Source organism: Chrysemys picta, chromosome 7 (assembly GCF_011386835.1).
Source record: "Chrysemys picta bellii isolate R12L10 chromosome 7, ASM1138683v2, whole genome shotgun sequence".
Lineage (NCBI taxonomy): Eukaryota > Metazoa > Chordata > Testudines > Emydidae > Chrysemys > Chrysemys picta.
The window spans coordinates 54,583,784-54,606,845 of NC_088797.1; the positions used below are offsets into that span (position 1 = coordinate 54,583,784).

General features: G+C 42.9%; 1 protein-coding gene across 50 annotated transcripts in view; it reads right to left on the reverse strand.

Moving 5' to 3' along the window:
• Nucleotides 1-23,062, reverse strand: part of SORBS1 (sorbin and SH3 domain containing 1) — a 291,557-nt gene that overhangs the window by 100,226 nt on the left and 168,269 nt on the right. For 25 of the 50 annotated variants that reach the window (XM_065553231.1, XM_065553227.1, XM_065553232.1 and 22 more), the window contains 5 exons: nt 14,576-14,631; nt 13,639-13,707; nt 5,095-5,214; nt 3,573-3,608; nt 3,327-3,430 (listed from right to left, as the gene is read on the reverse strand). In XM_065553231.1, the coding sequence (XP_065409303.1) occupies nt 3,327-3,430; nt 3,573-3,608; nt 5,095-5,214; nt 13,639-13,707; nt 14,576-14,631 (385 nt within the window). Of the gene's footprint in view, nt 1-3,326; nt 3,431-3,572; nt 3,609-5,094; nt 5,215-11,695; nt 11,792-13,638; nt 13,708-14,396; nt 14,472-14,575; nt 14,632-23,062 lie in introns of all 50 variants that reach the window. The other 25 variants (XM_065553237.1, XM_065553223.1, XM_065553224.1 and 22 more) reach the window with 4 other exon arrangements.

Genomic DNA, 23,062 nt, shown 5'->3' on the forward strand with positions numbered 1-23,062 from the left:
AAGCATCAAGTGATCCATCCCCTGTTGTGCATTCCCAGTTTCTAGCAAACTGAGGCTAGGGATACCATCCCTATCCATCCTGGCTAAGAGCCATTGATGGACCTATCCTCCATGAACTTATCTAGTTCTTTTTTGAACCCTGTTACAGTCTTGGCCTTCACAACACCCTCTGGCAAGGAGTTCCACAGGTTGACTGCATTGTGTGAAAAAATACTTCCTTTTGTTTGTTTTAAATCTACTGCCTATTAATTTCATTTGGTGACCCCTAGTTCTTGTGTTATGAGAAGGAATAAATAACACTTCCTTATTTACTTTCTCCACACCAGTCATGATTTTATAGACCTCAATCATATCCCCCCTTAATCGTCTCTTTTCCAAGCTGAAAAGTCCCAGTTTTATTAATCTCTCCTCATACGGCAGCCATTCCATACCCCTAATCATTTTTGTTGCCCTTTTCTGAACCTTTGCCAATTCCAATATATCTTTTTTGAGATGGGGTGACTACATCTTCATGCAGTATTCAAGATGTGGGCATACCATGGATTTATATAGAGACAATATGACATTTTCTGTCTTATTATCTATCCCTTTCTTAATGAGTCCCAACATTCTGTTTGCTCTTTTGACTGCCACTGCACATTGAGTGGATGTTTTCAGAGAACTATCCACAATGACTCCAAAATCTCTTTCTTGAGTGGCAATAGTGAATTTAGACCCCATCATTTTATATGTATAGTTGGGATTATGTTTTCCAATGTGCATTACTTCGCATTTATCCACTTTTTAAAGGATGCCTTTTTGCCTCTCACTGCTGCTTTTACTTTTTTGTTTAGCCACAAGCTAAGCACAAGTTAACAACAAGCTAACATGGTATCGTCAAGCCCAGCACTCAACTTGCTCGCTCTCAATGCTGCTTGTTGGGGTATGAAAAGGTTTTCCAGCTTTCAAGTTCAAATCTATGAAGAGCATCTCACTTTGCTTTCAGGGCTAACCTTACTCTGGGTACCGCAGGGAGCAGCCTGGGTACCCAAGCTCCTAACATTCCCCAGGAACTTCTGAAATTCAGATCTGACCATCAGAACCAGTCTCTGCATTCCATGACCCCTGGCTCAAGCACTCCCCAGCTTTGGGCACATTCAGATCTAGAAGGAAATATGAATTCTACAGCTCAGGCCCTTCTCTACAGTACACTAAGCAGATTGCCAAAAACTGCGAAATCATACCGCAGTGACCTACTATACTGTGGTTGTTCCACTATACAGAGAGATCAAATAAAAAAAGTCTCATTTACTTTTGCCAAAGGCTGACATCCCATTTCCCTTCTAAAAAGATCCCTCACTCACAAAGCACCCTCAGAAAAACAGAACAATTTAAATCTATAGTGGAATTGGGTTCCCAGAAACTTGTCTTTAGAGTGAAGCCTTCTGATAGCGAAATCATGTTCCTAGAGAAGCAAAAAGAAATTCCTTCATTGTTTCAATGCGTCGCAGTGTACAGATTGCAACTCTAGAGCAGCGTGGAGATTGCAATTCCAGTTAGAGCAAATCTTTGCTTAGACCCAAATTGTTCTGTAGCAAAAGAACTGACTTTGCTACATGGAGGTTTCACTGTATTCATTTACAGTTGCAAGTAACTGTAAATCACCATCTGTTAGAAGGAAAACGACTAGAATGCCAGCCTACAGGATAAGAATTGCCTCTATTCTTCTTTGGAGGCTTTAACAGCTCAGAACTTTATTGCCTTGATCAATGTTCTCTTTTAAAATTCATCGCCCTAGGCAGCTTTGGGGCAGCTCCTATTCTCGCCTGTATTGGAATAAAATCCAGAGTAACCCCATAGATTTCAAAGTTGCAGTAGCCATCCTACCAGTGTTATACTAAACAGAGGCACTCAAGCTGGGATGAGGAGGAAGGCAGTACAGCACTCCCTGTGAGTGGCCCTTGGCTGTGGCATGGGCTTCCCCACTGGTCCAAAATAGCTAGAGTCTGCTGACAATCTGGGCATGATGTAAGGCACATGTATTTACACTGGCTGCTGTGGCGATGGTTGGGAGGGGAATCAGACTGGGGGAGGGGAATTTGGTCTTTTGGGGGTGGTTTAATTTTATTGTTTTTGTAATTTCTGGCAGGGGCTCCCAGAGCTTTGGATAGGCCCTTTTTTATCCTTGGTGTACAGCTCACTGAATAAATCAGGAGTTGCCATGGAGAGCCAGCCAGCAGCCACCCTGGTTAACATCGTGATACTGTAGATACAGCTGGGCGACTGGAAAAATACTGCCGCATTCCAGATGCTACAGAGTGGCAAATTGCTTGTTAACAGTGACCATGGTACTCCACATTTACACCCATGTGGCTGAGAGCAGAATATGGCCCTGTTTCATTTGAAATTGGTTTAAGTGCCTTCAGGACTCTTCTATAAACAGCGCTCTGTGAAACTAGAACTGAGCTCTCTCTCTTCACTTACATGCCCAATAACTGACTGCGAAACAGCTGCATGTCTCATGCAGGAAGCAGCTCACTCCTTTAGTGCTTCATTACTTCTTATGCCCTCGGCTGACTGGTGCCCTCTTCATCTTTCACTTAACATTTCAGGCACAGTGTCTGATCTGTGGCTTTGCCAAGAGCTCACCACGATTAAAGCAATCGCCCTGTACTAGGGATGAGATTTTAATGGGGCTCCATTTCACATTTAACAGAGCAGAAACAGATGCCATTCCTCAAGAAGGCAGTTTATAAAGAAGGGTTGCTCAGGTTTTCCCATCCCATTGAATGCAACCTGAAAATTGCATCCATGCACACCAGTAACCCATCCATAGGTTAGCATTTCTCTTTGCTTGGCAGACCAATCCCAACACTTCAGATTAGACTTTGGAGGAAAATAACCTTTCCACTATGGGCTGACAAAAGGTTATATCATTTCTAGCGTTAAAGTGACAAGGCCTTCTCCAGTCATTTTTTAAGGCCACTCTGTGAGTTTAGGAAGTTTAATTCTCCATTCAGCCAGCTGCAGTTGGAAGGTCAGAGCGCATACATAAAAGACATACAATAATGGATCATTACCTCTTGGCTAAGCCTTCCCACACAAACAATGTTGAACGGTACTTTGCCCCCCTATGGCCACCAAGGAGCTCAGCATGCTTTAACACATATTCATGAATTAAGCTTCACAGCACTCCCGGGAAAGATGCATTCTCTCTATTTTGCAGATAGGAAAAATGAAGGCACATAGACTTACCCAAGCCTGCGAATTGAACACAGGTCTCCTGACTCTGAATCCTGTGCTTGACCCCTCAAGAAAAGCCTCAGATCCTCTGGAAAGATGCTTACCTGTGGTTTGCCCTCTGAGGAGAGGTTGGGACGCACACTTCTATAGCCCTTGGCAGCCAGAGAAGATGGCTGGATATCTCCATTAGAGGATAACCTCCAATCATCTAAAAGGGGAAGGAGAACTTCAGGTCTGAGTGAATTTACTCTAGCTAGATGGGGAATGAGGAGAGGGAAGCTGTTGCTTTTTGCTGGGCAACAAGAAATACATCCGGGGAAACAACAAAACAAATCAACAAGCATGTGTACCTGTTTCTGGTTTTCCTGTATCCAGAGATATGTGTGCTGCAGAGAGGAGGAAAGGAAGAATGGAAAAATAAGAGGAAAAAATAAACTGTTACATTTACAGCAAACATGTACCCACTGAATTCAACATTCAGGCTACTTCATTTCACACACACAATGCTTTCTGACAGGGATGCCAAATTGCCATAGAAACTGGCCCTAAACATGATGCCCTCACAGTTTCTGACCTTTGTAAACACAAGGCGATTCATTCAGAGCAATGATAAAACAATTGGTCATTGACATTCAGCTGAGCTATCTGCTCTCGTGCTGCAGTTTGGAGTCCAAATGCCCCACACACAGTTGCAAATGCAGGGTCTCAGTGTCAAGCCATGATGTCGACTGGATAACCATAGCTGTCCTTTGTAACACTGCCACATGAGAATACCTGGTGCAGAGACCCATTGACAAATAAGATGTCTATTTTGCAAGTACGGGTGGAGGTACGAAACATGATGCCATTTTACAGCCCAGTCCCTGTGGCTAGAGGCACTGAGACTATCTACCCATCGCCCACTGAGTTCCTCCCCCTCTTCCGACATTAGCCATTTTGGCTGCTCACGTTCTGTGCAAAGAGCTCTTCCAGCTACAACATGCATTTCATAAAGTGATTGAGGGAGTCAGCAAAAGAAGTATTAATGAGCTTATTTCCATAGTAATGGGCTCAATGCCATTCATGCTGCTGGAAATTTATGAAGCGGCCAGCAGGAAGGGTAAGTGAAGGGGGTGGGGGTGAGGAAGCAGAGAATGGAGAGAATGAAAAGAGGAGAGGTCATGGGTGGAGCAGGAGGGGAGGAGAAGGGGGAGGTAGAAAACAGTGCATTAGGGCTGGAAAGAATAGAGTCACCCTTTCCTAACAACAGGTCCTGTAATTACATGTGCTTCACTTTCAGGGGAGAAGCTGAACAATCCTAACTTTTAATAGCATCTCCCCTTTGGGAATTCATTCTATATGCAAAATCCAAGGTGCAGGCAGGGTTAGTGATGCTTTGCTTGTCTCCTGTAATTAAGTAATTACACATCTGCTATTTAAAGACCGCAGAAATCTATGGCAACACTGTCAACTTGGGATGCCATCCCAGTGCCCTTGACTACTGCAAAAAAATAAATGCCATTGCAGCAGCAACTACACAAGGACACTTCCCATTCCCCCCAGCGGCCCGGGATGAAAGGAGGGACACAAAGGCCTACTTGGGAAGAAAGCATGATTTTTTTGGCACTCCTGCCAGCAACATGAAGCAACAAATATGCCTTTTCCCCAGTGGTGTATAAGTGGTTGTGAAACTCACACTCAGAAGTTCTGGGGCTTTGTCTTCCTCAAGCGGCTTGCCTCATGTAAGAGATTTAGGAGTCTGCTTTTGCTCAGGTCTTTAGCGCTAATGGGAGAGGATCATGCTTTTAGCACTGAAGGCCTGGACTCAAGTACCATGTGGGGTCAGTTACAATTGTTGTATTTTATGTTTTACCTTTTACATACTAGACTTACTTTCTGACTGCTGGACATCCTGAGAACATGGGGGACTGATACTTGGCCTTTCCTCAGAGGCTAGAGATGCCCGTAGGGTCACGGTTCCTTTTCCAGTACAGACTTTAGTGGGATCCTTGTCTAAAGAAAACACACACAAAGGAGATGTTTTGGTGCATGTGATTCCGAGCTACTGGAGGCCATCATAGTTCTATGGCAGTATGCTAGTGGCTCTGGAGTAATTTTAACATGGTTGTCCTGAGGGAATTGTTCTAATTTTTATGCAGATGAACATTAGCTTTGGCTTTAAAACATTAAGTAATAACAGCAGTTGTATATTTAAAAAATAAGTAAGATAATTGATGAACACACAAATAAAGTTCTGAGTCAGTGTAACTCAGCTTGGAAAGTGGCAAGACCTGCTGGCTGTTTGGAATAAATTTCACAGGTTTGTTTGCTTTATTAGGCCTGGTCTACACTCAGATTTTGTACCAGTATATATGTTATATCACTATAATTTGTACCACTTAAAATATATCGGTACGAAGCAGCATAACTTGTGTGTGTAGACAAGGCCTTAGCAGTGAGTTCCATGCTGGATTGATGGAGAATGAAGTTTTATAGTTATCCAGAATAAGGGATACAGCCCAGGCAGTGCAGCGCATGCCTCTCACACACCCTGCCCTCTTACTGTGCCATACCTATGAGATCACCCTATAGGGTCAGAAAGAAGTAGTTCAAAATACAACCACTAAGGTCACCTTCCTTCCCCATCAATCAGATCACATCAGCCCTTTGGAGGCAAAGATCTTAGGCATGTGCTTAACCATCCACATTTGAGTAGTCCCACTGAAGTCCATGGACTACTCATGCGCTTGAAGCCAAGCACATGCTTTGCTGAATCAGGGCCCGAGTCCCTCCACTGGCACCCCTTTCTCCAAGGCATCAAGTTCACAGCACTCCCATAGGGACTACTGGCCTTGAGGACCTGCAGGTCTGCAGCTCTAGGCTTTCTCCCATGCCTTCCCCTAGGAATGGAACACTTTGCCTGAGCAGGTCTGCAAAGCCATTAGTCTCTCCTCATATACATCTCTCCTAGGTCTCAAGCCCTCTAAGGTACCTCCAGAGCACTAGCCTGGTCTTTAGTCTGACCTCACATTCAAACCAATCTCCCTCACGTCACACACTAGCTTTTGCTGCAAGATGTTGGATTCCTTCCTTCCCTTGCATTTACCTCGCTTGTCATGCCATGTCTGAAGTTGGGCCCTGATCCTGCAGTGACAAGTGCAGATTGACTGCTGTGCTCGCAGTTCAGTGAGGCTCAGGTGCTGCTCAGGTCACAATGCAAGACCAGGGCCTTTGTTTTTAAGCTCCTTGGAGCATGGTTCATGCCCTATCTGTATTGTGAGTGTCTAGCGTACTGGTGGGCATGGAAATCAACATCATACTCAAGCTTCTTTGGGGCAGGGACTGTCATTTATTGTAGGAACTGGATGCTCAGCTGGTGCAAATCAGCATAGCACCATTGACATCAATGGAACAATGCTCATTTACACTACCTAAGGATCTGTCCCTGTCTTTGTATGGGCCTCCATACTGTGATAGTGCTGTGGCTGAGCCACCAAGGTTAAAATACAGATAAATAACCACAACTTCAACATAGGAGGGGGGAGGGATAGCTCAGAAGTTTGAGCATTGGCCTGCTAAACCCAGGGTTGTGAGTTCAATCCTTGAGGGGGCCATTTGGGGCAAAAATCTGTCTGGGGATTGGTCCTGCTTTGAGCAGGGGGTTGGACTAGATGACCTCCTGAGGTCCCTTCCAACCCTGATATTCTATTCTAACAAGTGTCAGATGTTTGGCTCTTATCTGAACCCTTCTGTGTTAGAATCAGTCCCAATACTTTATGGGTTTGGTGTGAAAGGCTGTCTCAAGTGGTGTGGATCAAGGCCTGTAAATGGAGGATGACAAGAGGGATCAGAGACAGGGACATACTTTCTTATTGCTGTAGTTCATGGCTCCATTTCAGCACCAGAGCAGTCCCAATAAATTCAATGGGTCTATTCACAAGCTTAAAGTTAGGTACGTGGTTGATATCTTGTGAATCAGGACCTAGGGGGCCCAGGTGGGCCCATCTTTGCCACAGAGGTCTGTCCTTGATTTACGATTAAGCCAGGGGAAGCACAGGCAAAAAAACCTCAAAGGACTTTCAAGTACATTTTCAACAAGTGTTCAGAGCCATTTGTATTATTTCCAACCCACATTTTATTTCATGATCAGGCTTTTTTTTCTCTTTTTAAAGTAAAATTTGTCTTAATCAGTCTGGTAAAAATAAATAAAAAAACACCATCCACTGAAAGTGAAAGTGCAGGGTGTGAAGCTGAAGCCTCAAAATATCAGACTGGAGTTGATGATTCATAGATTCATAGATTCTAGGACTGGAAGGGACCTCGAGAGGTCATCGAGTCTAGTCCCCTGCCCGCATGGCAGGACCAAATACTGTCTAGACCATCCCTGATAGACATTTATCTAACCTACTCTTAAATATCTCCAGAGACGGAGATTCCACAACCTCCCTAGGCAATTTGTTCCAGTGTTTAACCACCCTGACAGTTAGGAACTTTTTCCTAATGTCCAACCTAGACCTCCCTTGCTGCAGTTTAAACCCATTGTTTCTGGTTCTATCCTTAGAGGCTAAGGTGAACAAGTTCTCTCCCTCCTCCTTATGACACCCTTTTAGATACCTGAAAACTGCTATCATGTCCCCTCTCAGTCTTCTCTTTTCCAAACTAAACAAACCCAATTCTTTCAGCCTTCCTTCATAGGTCATGTTCTCAAGACCTTTAATCATTCTTGTTGCTCTTCTTTGGACCCTTTCCAATTTCTCCACATCTTTTTTAAAATGCGGCGCCCAGAACTGGACACAATACTCCAGCTGAGGCCTAACCAGAGCAGAGTAGAGCGGAAGAATGACTTCTCGTGTCTTGCTCACAACACACCTGTTAATACATCCCAGAATCATGTTTGCTTTTTTTGCAACAGCATCACACTGTTGACTCATATTTAGCTTGTGGTCCACTATAACCCCTAGATCCCTTTCTGCCGTACTCCTTCCTAGACAGTCTTTTCCCATTCTGTATGTGTGAAATTGATTTTTCCTTCCTAAGTGGAGCACTTTGCATTTGTCTTTGTTAAACTTCATCCTGTTTAGCTCAGACCATTTTTCCAATTTGTCCAGATCATTTTGAATTATGATCCTGTCCTCCAAAGTAGTTGCAATCCCTCCCAGTTTGGTATCATCCGCAAACTTAATAAGCGTACTTTCTATGCCAATATCTAAGTCGTTGATGAAGATATTGAACAGAGCCGGTCCCAAAACAGACCCCTGCGGTACCCCACTCGTTACGCCTTTCCAGCAGGATTGGGAACCATTAATAACAACTCTCTGAGTACGGTTATCCAGCCAGTTATGCACCCACCTTATAGTAGCCCCATCTAAATTGTATTTGCCTAGTTTATCGATAAGAATATCATGCGAGACCGTATCAAATGCCTTACTAAAGTCTAGGTATACCACATCCACAGCTTCACCCTTATCCACAAGGCTCGTTATCCTATCAAAGAAAGCTATCAGATTGGTTTGACATGATTTGTTTTTCACAAATCCATGCTGGCTGTTCCCTATCACCTTACCACCTTCCAAGTGTTTGCAGATGATTTCCTTAATTACTTGCTCCATTATCTTCCCTGGCACAGAAGTTAAACTAACTGGTCTGTAGTTTCCTGGATTGTTTTTATTTCCCTTTTTATAGATGGGCACTATATTTGCCCTTTTCCAGTCTTCTGGAATCTCTCCCGTCTCCCATGACTTTCCAAAGATAATAGCTAGAGGCTCAGATACCTCCTCTATTAGCTCCTTGAGTATTCTAGGATGCATTTTATCAGGCCCGGGTGACTTGCAGGCATCTAACTTTTCTAAGTGATTTTTAACTTGTTCTTTTTTTATTTTATCCGCTAAACCTACCCCTTTCCCATTAGTATTCACTATGTTAGGCATTCCTTCAGACTTCTCTGTGAAGACCGAAACAAAGAAGTCATTAAGCATCTCTGCCATTTCCAAGTTTCCTGTTACTGTTTCTCCCTCTTCACTAAGCAGTGGGCCTACCCTGTCTTTGGTCTTCCTCTTGCTTCTAATTCTTCCTCTTGCTTCTAATCTAATGATATTAAATGACTTTTTTTTTTGAGTGACAGGTTGACACATGCCCCAATCTGTACTCTGAAGTCACACTGTATAAATCTTGTATCTTGGGAACAGTGATTAACCCATAACAGGAACCACTGACTTTGGGCAAGTCATTTAAACATTCGGTGCCTCAGTTTCCCCTCCCCACTTTTTCTCTGTCTTGCCTGTTCAGACTTTTAGCAATTCAGGCAGGGAGTGCCTTGCACAATGGGATTCTGATCTTGGTTGGGGCCTATAGGCGTTACAATAATACAAATAATTAACAATATAACCACAACTTTATAGAGCAAGGGTATTATTCTGATTGTGAAACCCAATTTAAAAGCTGGGTGGAAACTATTTTACAAGCACTTTCATTGAGTTCTTCTCTGTCCCCCAAGGATGCCAAATGTTAATGTATGAAGTATGTTGGGGGGGGGGGGGGAAAGAGAGAGAGAGAGAGAGAGAGAGAGAGAGAGAGAGAGAGAGAGAGAGAGAGAGAATGTGTATTAAGGTGGCAGGTTGCAAGCACAACAGGACATGGTGCAGTTATTTACACACCTAGTTTTAAAATGCAGTTTGTGCCCAGGTGCTCCTTCTGGACCCAGCCTTCCCCAAGCCAGTGCTGAGCAAAACATGGGCTGTTTGCCTTTTGAAATGAACAGGCAGCACTGCTGATTTTGGTAATGCCCCTTACAGTCCCTGTCTATACTACAGATACAGGCAACCTATCTAAAACTCAGTTATAACCTCATTGTATTGTCCTCGAATCCAGTTACAAATATGGTTCCAGTGTGTAGCAGGGACTAGAGTCTGACAGTTCTTCATACTCAGGTCAATGCCTTGGTCGCTCACTGGCCTGGTACCAGAGTTCATGTGCTTTTCCAACAGCCATTCCAGTATCTTTTGTTATTATACGCAAATTGAAAAATGCATGCCCATCCCAACACTGATTCAATTACTGAACATCTTTCCTGATGTTTGACTGAATGGTAGTGCCAGTCTGACCTTACCTGTTATTAGTTTAGGGACATTATCATCTAGGGGTAGGGGTTGATTTATAAAACGTACAAGTGGCGGTTAGACGCCTAATTTGGGAGTTAGGTTAAGCTCCCCGTTAGTTCCCAGTATTTTGATTCTATAACAGTTTTTACTACGTCTACCATAATGTGAATGTGGTTTTATGAATTATACTGTCAAATGGGTCATGAAAACTAGAGATGCGTCTCAGTCAAAACCCCCAAATCTGTGCACCCCTGAACTTTGGGCTTCGAAACTTCCAAATCAGGATCCAAAGATGCATATTTTTGAAGATTATTACTTATTATTAATTATTTGTATTACTATAGCACCCAGGAGCACCGGTTGTGGGCCAAGACTCCACTGTGCTACGCGCTGTACCAACACAGAACAAAAAGGCCTCCAAGAGCAAACAGTCTAAGTTGAGGCTGTCTCACTTTTTTAAAATTAGTTCTTTTTTTCAATTTAAAGAGTCTTCCCTTGTAGTGCTGGAAACTGCAGCTAGTAGAAAATTTTCCAACGGAACAATTCTCTCTCAGAAAATGGTGTTTTGATGCAACCAAAACATTTCATTTCAGCTTTATTGTTTTGACTTTTATATTATGTACTATAAGTTATAATACAAAAGTCTAAACATTTTGACTTTTATATTATAGATCACTGCAACAAAATATTGTTGGAATATTTCACTTTGCAAAAATAAAAATGCAGTACTTGACTTTATACCCCGATATGGGACAAAAATCAGATTTTGAGATCTCAGAATTTCCCACCCATTTTTTAACCAGCTCTACTGGAAATACAAACACTGAGCACTGTGCTAGTGTGTCAGAACTGGCAAGTGAAAATGACTATAAATGGCAAGTAGAGTTGGTTAGTCTGGTTTCACAGTCCAAACTCAGCAAAGTGCAAAAAGGGTTAATGGGGAAGCTTTCACTTTATCATGGCAAGAGAGGGTGTGTGTGTGTGTGTGTGTGTGGTGTGTGTGTGTGTGTGTGTGTGTGTGTGTGTGTAGATTGAACCTGCAGAATAAAATCTCTGATGTCTGTTTACTTCTCTATGGACCTAAGATTTACAGGAAATATTTTAGACTCTTCAGGAGTTTGGTTTAAAATGAGGTTACAACAGTAATGTTCATACCAAGCATTAGCAGAAGAGTTTACATAGATCCCAAATTCAAATATGCTTAATTATGCCTGCAGGGAAACTGGATTATTGAAATCAATGAATTGTGTCATCATGGTTTAACTCTATTAGCTGTTGATGAAATCTACAGCACTGGAAAACAGTGAAAGAAGGATGAAGCTGAAAACTATCTTAACAAGGGGGTGAGGCAGACAGAGTGGATGATGGCCTACTAATGCATTTGAAAAAAAAGATACCTGTAGGTAGCATTAGGTCAGGAGAACTTTTCACTTTCTTCACGGGGATTATTTTAACAGCAGAAATAGAGCGTGCACATAAAGGGACGTCAATGGCTGCAAACACAAAAGTGTAGTTGGTGCATCCAGAAGGGAAGAACACAATTAAGGAAACATGCCACAAAGCTTTCTAATGTACTTGAGAAACCAGGAATGACAATAGCAGGAAATTTCATATACAAAAGCAGTCCGGAGAGCAGTGATGCAATCATTAAAAATAGCCCCTCATTCATCCTAATTCAGGATGTGTATCTGTTGTGCAGGGTACAGTACTGCTTAGTGAACTGAGTCCCGGCTGCCAATATGCTGTGAAGGAAGAGAATCTCAAACATTCATTGGACGACGTAACTAAAGTTTAGTATAAACCTTTAGCCAAGACGCTACATATATTACATGCAAAGATAAAAAATCTTGAAGTTGCAGAGTTAAAATTATGCAGAGTGAGGAAACAAACAGATTAAGATTCTGAGAATAACATTGATTGGCCATTTTGCACAAATCCTATGTTTTTGATGGTGTATATTTTACATCATCAATAGCAGGGAGTAGAGAATTGTGACCAGGAGTCTTGAAAAGTATCCAGAACCAAATGGTGCCATCAAGGTATCCAGTCTTGAGAGATCCAAGCAGCCAAGCAGTAAATCGGAGGGATTCTGTTTAAACTCCTTTTTTCTGCATACTAATTTTATCAGACATACTGGATTTTACCAACAAACACTGAACATTGTCTTAGAGGGATTTTTCTCTGTTATGCAGCACTGTGCAACATTCTAGCACTTGTTGAAAATTTCTAAAGGTTGCTCACTTCTCCAAAGCATCTGGTTCATCCTCCCCTACTCTTCCTAATGTGGCCTTGAATGAGCAATACTGAACTCTGTCCTCATGGGGCACAGGCAAAGTTAGTGATGGGTGAACCTCAAGAAGTTCAGCTGGGATAAACCACCTGAGGGGAAATCATGGTGCCGGCAAAGTCAATGGGAGTTTTGCTATTGACTTCAGTGTAGCCAGTATTTTACCTCTAGGATCGGACCTTGTAAGGCCTCTTCATACAGAACACTCATTGATTTCAAAAGGTTGAAAGCCTCCCTGAGCTTTATCCAAAACTGCTCTTGGTCTGCAGTGTTAGGCTCAGAAGAACAGCTTCTTCTTGTGGTGGTCTTGTGGCACTTTGGCTGCGGTTCTGGATAAAACCTGAAAATGCAGAGGCTGCCCCAGAATGGAAAGATACTGAGAGGAATGATGTGTGGAAGAACTTGGCTGAATTCTTTCAAACCTCAAGAAAGGTTGACTTCCAGTTTTGGGGCACAGTTCTGAGCTAATTTGTATTAGAGATGAGCTTAAATCAGAGACTATTATCCACCCCCTCACTGGACTTCAAGGGGAGGTTTGGACACAATGCCACCCTGTTCCAAACTGACTTTGGTTTGGGGAATAATCCCACTAACAAGGATTTGTAAAAGCAAAATATAGACTCTGTCAAGCTCTTGTTCTGATTCACTCTGAACCAGCTTATTCATTCATCTATAATAAATACACTGCCTGTCATAAAAAGCCATCAAAGGAGAGGAAAGGGCATGAATACCAGAGCAGAAGCCTGGAGCAAAAATCTTCCCACCCCAAATACACGAATAAAAAAAAAAAAATCTAATGGTGCAAGGGCAGGTTCCAAAGGCTATTGGAAAGGCTCATGTTCTTCAGCAAGTTTAGGATCAGGCCCTTGCTGACAAAGATAGTTTTCCTTAAAACATTAATGTTAATTTAATACTGGGTCGGTCCCCTCATGCTGTGGTTGCAGCTGAGCACAGTAAGACACTGTAATGATTCAACTGTGGGGAAATAGATGCGCCACTCCAACTGATGTGCAGGGGGAGCTGCAGAGATTATTTTGAATGTACTTGACTCACCTTGCTCTTGTCCATTGCTGCTTGATATCAGCCCATTGACCACGGTTTTCACACCATCAACTTCTTGTTCTGAAAGACAAAAGGAAAGTCGGGGCACCCGAAGATAAGTGAGCTCACGCTGATCACACTGCAGGGCCTGACAATATTCAGGATTTCAAAAAAAGCATTTCCACTGTCGACAGCAGAAATACAGGAGACATGCGAGAAAGGAACAGGACAGGGAATAGTAAAACACTGTGGATCTACATGTGTTGATACCATGCTTACCCACATCCCAGTGTGAGCTGATCACCAGATCTAGGGACAGAAATTCACTTCCATTCTCATCCTTGCCCATTGAGACTGAGCTCCTGGGGGCAGGAACTGTCTGTGTGTTTGTACAGCACCTAGCACAACCGCATTTCAGCCCCAACAGGGGCCTCTAGACACCACCATAAAAAAAATTAAATATCCACCCCAGTCACTGTTTGCTAATCAGTTACCCTCATACAAACCCACAGGAGATCAAGGGTCTGCCCAGGTGCCCAGTACTATTCCAGAAGTATCTTCTGAAGTGACACTCAAGGCTGTCCTAGGCTAGCAGCAATGGGGACCCTAAACCAATGGTCCCCTAACTGTGGGGCACATCCCCCTAGGGGGTTGTGGAGGACTGTTGGGAGGGTGCACAGTGGGGCCCAGGCCATCCTCCATGGGGGCGGGGAGAGAGTGCCACCCAGTCCTGCTCTGCCCCCAGTCCAGAGGGGAGGGGAAATGACAACCTGAAACCAGGGTTTGTTTTTCATTATGAAAACTTCTTGTGGCCCTCTCGACAGTGGAATCCCGCACGGGAATGGCTGATTCAGAGAGAACAGATAAAAACACAAATCAGTCACAGCATTAGAACTGGACAGGAGGATTTCTGTAGTTAGAGGCAGGCATGTGAGGAGCAGTGACTTACCAGAGCTCATTGTGCCAGAGGAATTTGTCTTCTGCACTTCCAGGTTCTGGTTTTCTCTGTTTAAATGAAAGAGAGAATCCTGCCGTGATGCGGTCTGTGCTGTTTACACTGATGGAAGCTTGCAGCACCCTTCTTGCAGATTGTGTGCTGGTTCCCCAACCTCCTCTCCCCACAAGGCTTGTGAGACCCTGTTCCAGAGATAGGCCACAATCTTCTCCTGAGCGTTGTCTGGAAAACCAGCTATCATATACACCTATCTTTGCCTCCTTGGACAACAGCAGCATTACCTAGAGTAGCACTGAGCACCCTTCACTCTCTCTGAAGCCAGGCCAACAGTTCCATTTCCTTCAAGAGCAGCAGCCACTAATTTCCCAGCCTAAGGAAAGGCAGAACCCAACTGAGTTTAGATCAAAGAGAAGCAGCATTTGTTGGTAATTTGCAGAATGGTGAGAAGACAGAAATAAACAGGATTTCCACCTAATGTGGATACTATTGAAGGAGCCTTTAGACCAGTGATACTCAGATCTCAGTGGTTCAGGAGCCAAATTAGCGATCAACATTACCCAGGAGAGCCACACTAGTGTAAATTCATTGTTTCATTTACTACAGTACTATATATTAATATATTTAGTATAATTATTCTCACAGCAAAATGACTGACCAAGTATTATTTTATCAACTACAATTGGTCAATAACATAGGAAAAGCATCTTGCTTGGTTAATAACTTAGACTGGCTAATATTTAAAACACACAGTGTTTTAATCTCATGTACTGCAAAGAGCCACAGAAGACACATTAAAGAGCCACTTGTGGCTCGTGAGCCACAGTCTGAGTAAAACTACTTTAGACTATCCCTAAACTTTAAGTCACAAGATCTGGATTATATGCAAGGTCATCTGCACTAACAAGTTAGAAAGCTGTCTGGCCTCTGATAGCCTGTGAGATATGCAGCATCATTACAAGGTGTCTCATCTAGAGCTGTGCAAATAATGGCTTTTTCAGGTCACTGGCAATTTGGAACAATTAAAAAAAATAGTTTCAGGTCTATCCAAAAACTAAATTTTTCAAAATTTTCAGCAAATTCAAAAATTAAAAGGTTTGGATCAAATTAAATGTTTTGTTTCGATTTGGAGCATTTTGTTTTTAACTTTTTTAATTGTTTAAAACAAATTTGAAGGAAATTTCACAATGAAAAATTGTTTTGAGCTAAAAAATTGAAACACTGCATTTTGAAAATATCCAAATGAAATGTTTTAAATGTTTTTTCAGAATATTTGTTTGTGGTTTCTTTCCCACAACATGAATTTGTGAAACATTTAGGCATTATGGAAGCTGCACTTTTTTGCCAAAAAAAGTTTTAGATGAAAATTTTCACCTATATCTAATCTCATTAGAGAGAAAATCCCTGAGCAGGAATCCCCAGCACATAGTAGTGCTTAGATACCAACATGACTGATCATGGAGAAATAGGGTGGGAGGTCTTTCTTCTATGTAGTAACATCTTCAGAAACAAGGAAAGATGTTTGTTTCCCTACTTTGTTGTCAAACACACATTCACTTTTGTCTCAGTCATTCCCAGCTTCTCTAGCCCCATTTGAAGTTCATAGAACACAGAAAATGCTAACTTGCTTCATGTTCCCAATACAAAATGTGCATTGACTTGCCAGTGAAAGGTGTCTTCAGGGATGGATTTCTCTTTTCCTTTACTGAGTCGTTGTTTCTGGCTAAATGAACATTCTGATGTAGTCTTCAACTCCATTGTCTTGGAGCATTTTTTCTCATTACATTTCTAACAAGAGGCCTTTTGCGAGTGGAAGGATTCTTGGTTACCTATTCTGGCCCAGCTTCAGCAACATATCAATTGCCTCTTCTGTGCTCTGGGGATGTAAGCTGCACACATGTAAGCCTGAGTAAAGGTCTTTGTGTACGCAGCTGCAAGAATACTGTTGGGATGGAGGAGGAGATAGAGTTCCCCAGCAACCTGCAAACAGGCTTGCTCTAGCTACTGAGCCAGGCTGTAGGCAAAGATAGGGGCCATGACCAGGGGTGCCAGAACATGGAGAGTCAGGGGGCCATGATCTCAAAAACACTTTTAAAAGTGGGAGGGCTATGCCCTCCCAATTTTTACCAGCGGTAAGGCTGAGGAACAGGGGAGGGGCAGAGAGGAGCACACAGGGTCTTGGGATGGGGAGGTGGTGTGGAAGCAGGGCTTCAGGGGAAGAGGCAGTGTGAAGGCAGGGCCTCAGAGGAGGGGCAGGGACTCGGGGGGAAGGGTGGCATGGCAGGGCAGGGCCACAGTTCAGGTGCTGGTGCCCCTCCCCCTCACTTTTAGGAAGCTTCCACTGCTCCTGGCCATGACCACTGCAGCCATTGATCCAAGTGTTCACAGACCCGAACCCCACTCACCAGAGCCCTTTCCCCCAGCCTGCCCTTAGTTCTGCACTGGGCTATTCTCTCTCCCTACACCTACTCTGCAGATGCCCATCCTCCATGCAGCAGAACTACATTGCTGCTATCAATATACTGGGAGACATCTGGGGCACATACTTTGATGGGTGAATATCATCCCAGAGGAATACAGCATTTGCATTTAAAAAGAAGGCAGAATTATAAAGACAAATGCCTACTAAATATTAGGAACCAGAGAGACAGACATAGTTAATTTTTCCTACTGTAATTGCTTTGTGTCAGGGACTATTTTGGACTCTATGTCTGTACAGTGCCTGGCACAATGGGGCCTCTAGGAGCTACCATAACATAAACAATAAACAAAGAGATTTCAACATCAATCCAGAAATAGTGGTGCACAGCATAAGGACGACACATTTTGACAATATAAGCCTGTATTTTCAAGGATGTATTATCTCCAGGGACCCATCATTGAGGAATTCCTGCAGAAACAACTTAATGTCTTTTTGCAAATACAATGTATTTTATTTCCCCAAAAATGTAACACCAAAGAAATGTAAACTAAGGGCAAGCCAGGCTAACCCACTCTGACTCTTCATCCTTCTCAAGTCGGTGGCCCACAGACAGACATTTATAAGTCTGTCGATTACCTCCAAAATAGTGAAGCTGGTCCTTTAGCTCAACCAGGAGCAGCTCATGCTTTTAGATAAAAAAGTACCAGGTTCCAACCCCTTCAGGGGCATCCATACAAGTTGGTGTCAGAGGCTATACAGAGACACTAGGTCTGTTTGCCATGCTTAGTGCCAGCCTGAGTTAATGGCTATGTTCAATTTCAAATACTTGGTGGTCTAGGTGAAGAAAATTCAACAGGCAAACTTAGTATGAGAACAGTCTCTTTCATGCTTCTGTGCCAGGGAAGATAATGGAGCAAGTAATTAAGGAAATCATCTGCAAACACTTGGAAGGTGGTAAGGTGATAGGGAACAGCCAGCATGGATTTGTGAAGAACAAATCATGTCAAACCAATCTGATAGCTTTCTTTGATAGGATAACGAGCCTTGTGGATAAGGGTGAAGCTGTGGATGTGGTATACCTAGACTTTAGTAAGGCATTTGATACAGTCTCGCATGATATTCTTATTGATAAACTAGGCAAATACAATTTAGATGGGGCTACTATAAGGTGGGCGCATAACTGGCTGGATAACTGTACTCAGAGAGTTGTTATTAATGGTTCCCAATCCTGCTGGAAAGGCATAACGAGTGGGGTACCGCAGGGGTCTGTTTTGGGACCGGCGCTGTTCAATATCTTCATCAACGACTTAGATATTGGCATAGAAAGTACGCTTATTAAGTTTGCGGATGATACCAAACTGGGAGGGATTGCAACTGCTTTGGAGGACAGGGTCATAATTCAAAATGATCTGGACAAATTGGAGAAATGGGCTGAGGTAAATAGGATGAAGTTTAACAAAGACAAATGCAAAGTGCTCCACTTAGGAAGGAAAAATCAGTTTCACACATATAGAATGGGAAGAGACTGTCTAGGAAGGAGTACGGCAGAAAGGGATCTAGGGGTTATAGTGGACCACAAGCTAAATATGAGTCAACAGTGTGATGCTGTTGCAAAAAAAGCAAACATGATTCTGGGATGTATTAACAGATGTGTTGTGAGCAAGACACGAGAAGTCATTCTTCCGCTCTACTCTGCTCTCGTTAGGCCTCAGCTGGAGTATTGTGTCCAGTTCTGGGCACCGCATTTTAAAAAAGATGTGGAGAAATTGGAAAGGGTCCAGAGAAGAGCAACAAGAATGATTAAAGGTCTTGAGAACATGACCTATGAAGGAAGGCTGAAAGAATTGGGTTTGTTTAGTTTGGAAAAGAGAAGACTGAGAGGGGACATGATAGCAGTTTTCAGGTATTTAAAAGGGTGTCATAAGGAGGAGGGAGAAAACTTGTTCACCTTAGCCTCTAAGGATAGAGCCAGAAACAATGGGTTTAAACTGCAGCAAGGGAGGTCTAGGTTGGACATTAGGAAAAAGTTCCTAACTGTCAGGGTGGTTAAACACTGGAATAAATTGCCTAGGGAGGTTGTGGAATCTCCATCTCTGGAGATATTTAAGAGTAGGTTAGATATCAGGGATGGTCTAGACGGTATTTGGTCCTGCCATGCGGGCAGGGGACTGGACTCGATGACCTCTCGAGGTCCCTTCCAGTCCTAGAATCTATGAATCTATGCTAAGCCTAGCCAATAGCTGGGTCCTCAGTCACTTGTCTGTCACAACAGATGACAGCACTTAAATTATTTTATTCACTGAAATAGCCACATGGGATACCCACTATGCCTTCGCGAGGATCCCAGCGGGCAGAAGTCATACATCGTGACTCCAAGCAGATCTCAGGACAACATAAACAATGCAACATGGGGCATTCACTCTAAAAAGGGACAGCAACAGCAGCCAAATACAAACCACAGACAGGCTGCCTGGCTCTACATGCTCATGCAACATCTGCTTTATGTTTCTGCTTCTCCACATGAGACACAATGGGCCAGATCCTGAGCTGATGTTAATGGCACAGCTCCACTGGTGGAGAATATGGCCCAAATTATTTTCCTAACAGGGCTTATTCTGAGCCCTATGAAGTCTTCGTTAGGTGAAGGATACAAATATTTAGCTTTCAGAGTGGTAGCTGTGTTAGTCTGTGTCAGCAAAAAGAACGAGGAGTACTTGTGGCACCTTAGAGACTAACAAATTTATCTGAGCATAAGCTTTCATGGGCTAAAACCCACTTCATAAAACCCAGTCCTACTGTATCTTCCACTGCATGCATCCGATGAAGTGGGTTTAAGCCCACGAAAGCTTATGCTCAAATAAATTTGTTAGTCTCTAAGGTGCCACAAGTACTCCTAGTTCTTTTTGCAAATATTTAGCTATCGTTGTTAGGAGAGAAGGAGCACATTAAACTAATTCAGCTCTCTCCAGCCTGGATCCAATATATGTGTTCAAGGACACGTAGAAGAGCATAAAATTCCTAGATACAACCAGCTATCATGAATCAAATTCCTCTGGGTAAATAAACCACAGGCCAAGTTGGTCCCTTCGTGTGGGAGAGGGAAGCACACAGCAATGGCTGGTAACTCCAGGACTTTCAACTCATTGTTTCCTACCAATCATCCCCCTGTAGGAACTTGCCTTTGGGAGCAAGGCCTGGAAAAAGCTGTTTTGGCGGCAAGGAAAGCATAAAGAATTCCCGGGCAACAGAGGTCTCATCAATGGGACTGTTCACTTGCTGCAAATTAAGCTTGTGTTTAAGTGCTTCGCTGCACTGGGGCCTGAATTCTCCCTGCCATTCCAATTGGCTGAGAGATTCCTCTTCACTTCCTGTCCTAAACTACTAACAGCTGCTCCATTCCAGAGGTGGATGCATTTCTGAGTTCAAGTGATTCTGGCATATATAGTTTCTACACCATGGGGTGAAAGATACTATATAAATATAAAAAATCTTAGGTGTATATTGCAGAAAAATCTTGGGTGGTCGGACAATGTGAAAGTTAGACCACCCCCTTAATAAGTCTTTGAACATTATAATGACTTCATTATTTAACTCACCTAGCTCTTTAACCCTGAATGTTTTTTAGGAAAGACGTTGAGCTGGAAAATTAAATATATCAAGAGAGAAACACAGTAAAATGGATTCAAGGACTCCATACAATTGACCTAATTTTGCAGTTTTCATTTTCTGTGTGACTGCCTTCTGTGAAGCCAGGTCGACACTAAAGAGTTAGGTCAATCCAGCCACATTGCTCAGGGGTGTGAAAAATCCACACTCTGAACAATTTAGTTAAGTTGACCTAACTCACAGTGTAGACAGTGCTAGGTAGACGGAAAAATTCTTCCATCGACCTCACTACCATCTCTCCGGGAAGTGGATTGACTTCAGTTGTAGTGTCTGAAGTATAGACATAGCCTGACATTCTTTAATTTAAAGCGGAAAGCACTATACACTCGTGTCTACACATTTCACTGAGGGCCTGGTCAAAAATCCTCTGATGTCAGTGGAAAGACTCTCAGTCATTAGAAAGGCTTCATCGAATCCAAGCTTCTGCAATTGTATGGGTTGCACACAAAATGTGAGCAGCGCTGAAGGCTCCATGCTGTTAAAACGGTCAAGTCCCTCTTTAGGAAAACTGGTACCAGAACTGCAAGGAGACTGTGAATTCAATGGCATCACCGATCTTGGCATCAGTTGGGATATAAACCCATAATTAAGAAGAAGCACTTTTCAATGGAAGAGATTCTGCGTATAAAAATAGAATGGTAATTAAAGGAAACAAGTTTGCCAAAAGTGAATGAAGAAGGAGGGGCAAACTAATTGCAATCTGACCTAGAAAAATGATGTTTCACACATTCTCCAAACTTATTAGCATTTACAGAATTTAATTAATATAGTATTTAGTGTTTGTTCACTGTGAAATTAATCAATGTTATCAGCTGAATTCATAAATAGGTCAGGTGGCGGGAGTGAGATGCATGGCTGGTAGGAATCAGCATGTTTCACAGACTGCAGTTTGCAAAACTGATTTACACCGGGCGAGACTCTGAGTGTTAGGTTTTATTACAAACAGGCAGCAAGCAGTAGCTATAGTCCTAAATCAGGAAAGCACTCAAGGATATGCTTCAAGTTTAGCATGTGCTTGAAGCTTTCCTAAATCAGGCCCACAGTTACTACTGCTGGTCTCCAAGGTGCTTAAAGTTAAGCATGGGTTTCAGTCTCACTGACTTTAAAGTTAAGCAGGTGCTTAGGTGCTTTAATGAATGGAGACTTTTCCAGAATTGGAGCCTATGTCCATATATATATTTATATACACAGCGGTGGTGATGTTTACACATACACAACTACTGCTGTGCAGGTATACATGTAACCCACACACCTCCAGAGTGTGGTGCTCTGTCCTCTCTAGTGGCACCAAGACCACTTAGAGATTAATGAGTCTGCTCTACAGCCTTAGCTAAGGGCCATATGGCTTTTAGCTTACGCAGTAGCGGCGCACGCACTAAGCTCCAGAGATCCCAGGTTTGATCCCGCCTGCTGATCACCGGGGTTTGTCCATGTTACATATACACTAGCACCCTAAATCAGTGGCACTCAAGAAGGTGGGATCCATCATATCCATTTTATAGACAGAGGAAGGAGTTCAGCAAAACCAGAAATAGAACCCCAGTTTCCTTCCTTCCAGCATCCTGTGCTAACCAGTAGACAGTGCTGCCTCTCCAGCAGACCTTAAATAATGCCTTTACTGAAATGTGACAGAAATAGCAGCAAAAGCTTCTGCTGTACAAATTTAAGACATGATGGCAGGTAATGAATTCCCAAGGGTATAAGCCAGGCGTTTCTGATCTTAAATGTGCCTACATCTACATGTTACATGTACTAGTTCCTTGCTACCACCCCTATATCTCTAGGCAGACTTTTAAAGACTTCTTCATCCCTTTTAGTGTCAGCACATTTCTTCCAAGACAACAGCTCTTTCCCTACTTGGTGTGGAAAAGAGAGTGGTAGAGTCCTAGTTAGAAGGAATGCAGATACGCGTACAGCATGTCTCTGGATTATCTCACATGTTTCAAACATTCCAGGATCTCTCCCTACAATAACAATAGATAACAAACAACTCATTAATAGTTCAGTGTAAGGACACTGCTTTTAAGTCACTGGGAGCGCTGTAGAATCTGGCCCTATGGTAGGAATCTCATGAATTTGTTATTTTGGGTCAGGGGTTGTTTCCTTGGTTGTATACTGGTTTAGAAGCCTAGGCTGAGGTTTGTATGGCCACACCCAGCTCCTACTATGTGGGCATCAAAATCCACTAGACAACTTTGCAAGTCTCAGCCTGAAAGGGGCAACGCTGGTTAAAAAACCTATTTTTAAAAACCAAGGTTTCCTTCCCTTGTTAGTAGTGACATCTCCACTTATTCAAATAGGATTTTTCACATGTAAATTGCCAAACCCACGCATTCAAAAATCACGAGTCAGATGACCCAAAAATCATGAGATCGGCTTAAATATCATGAGGTCTT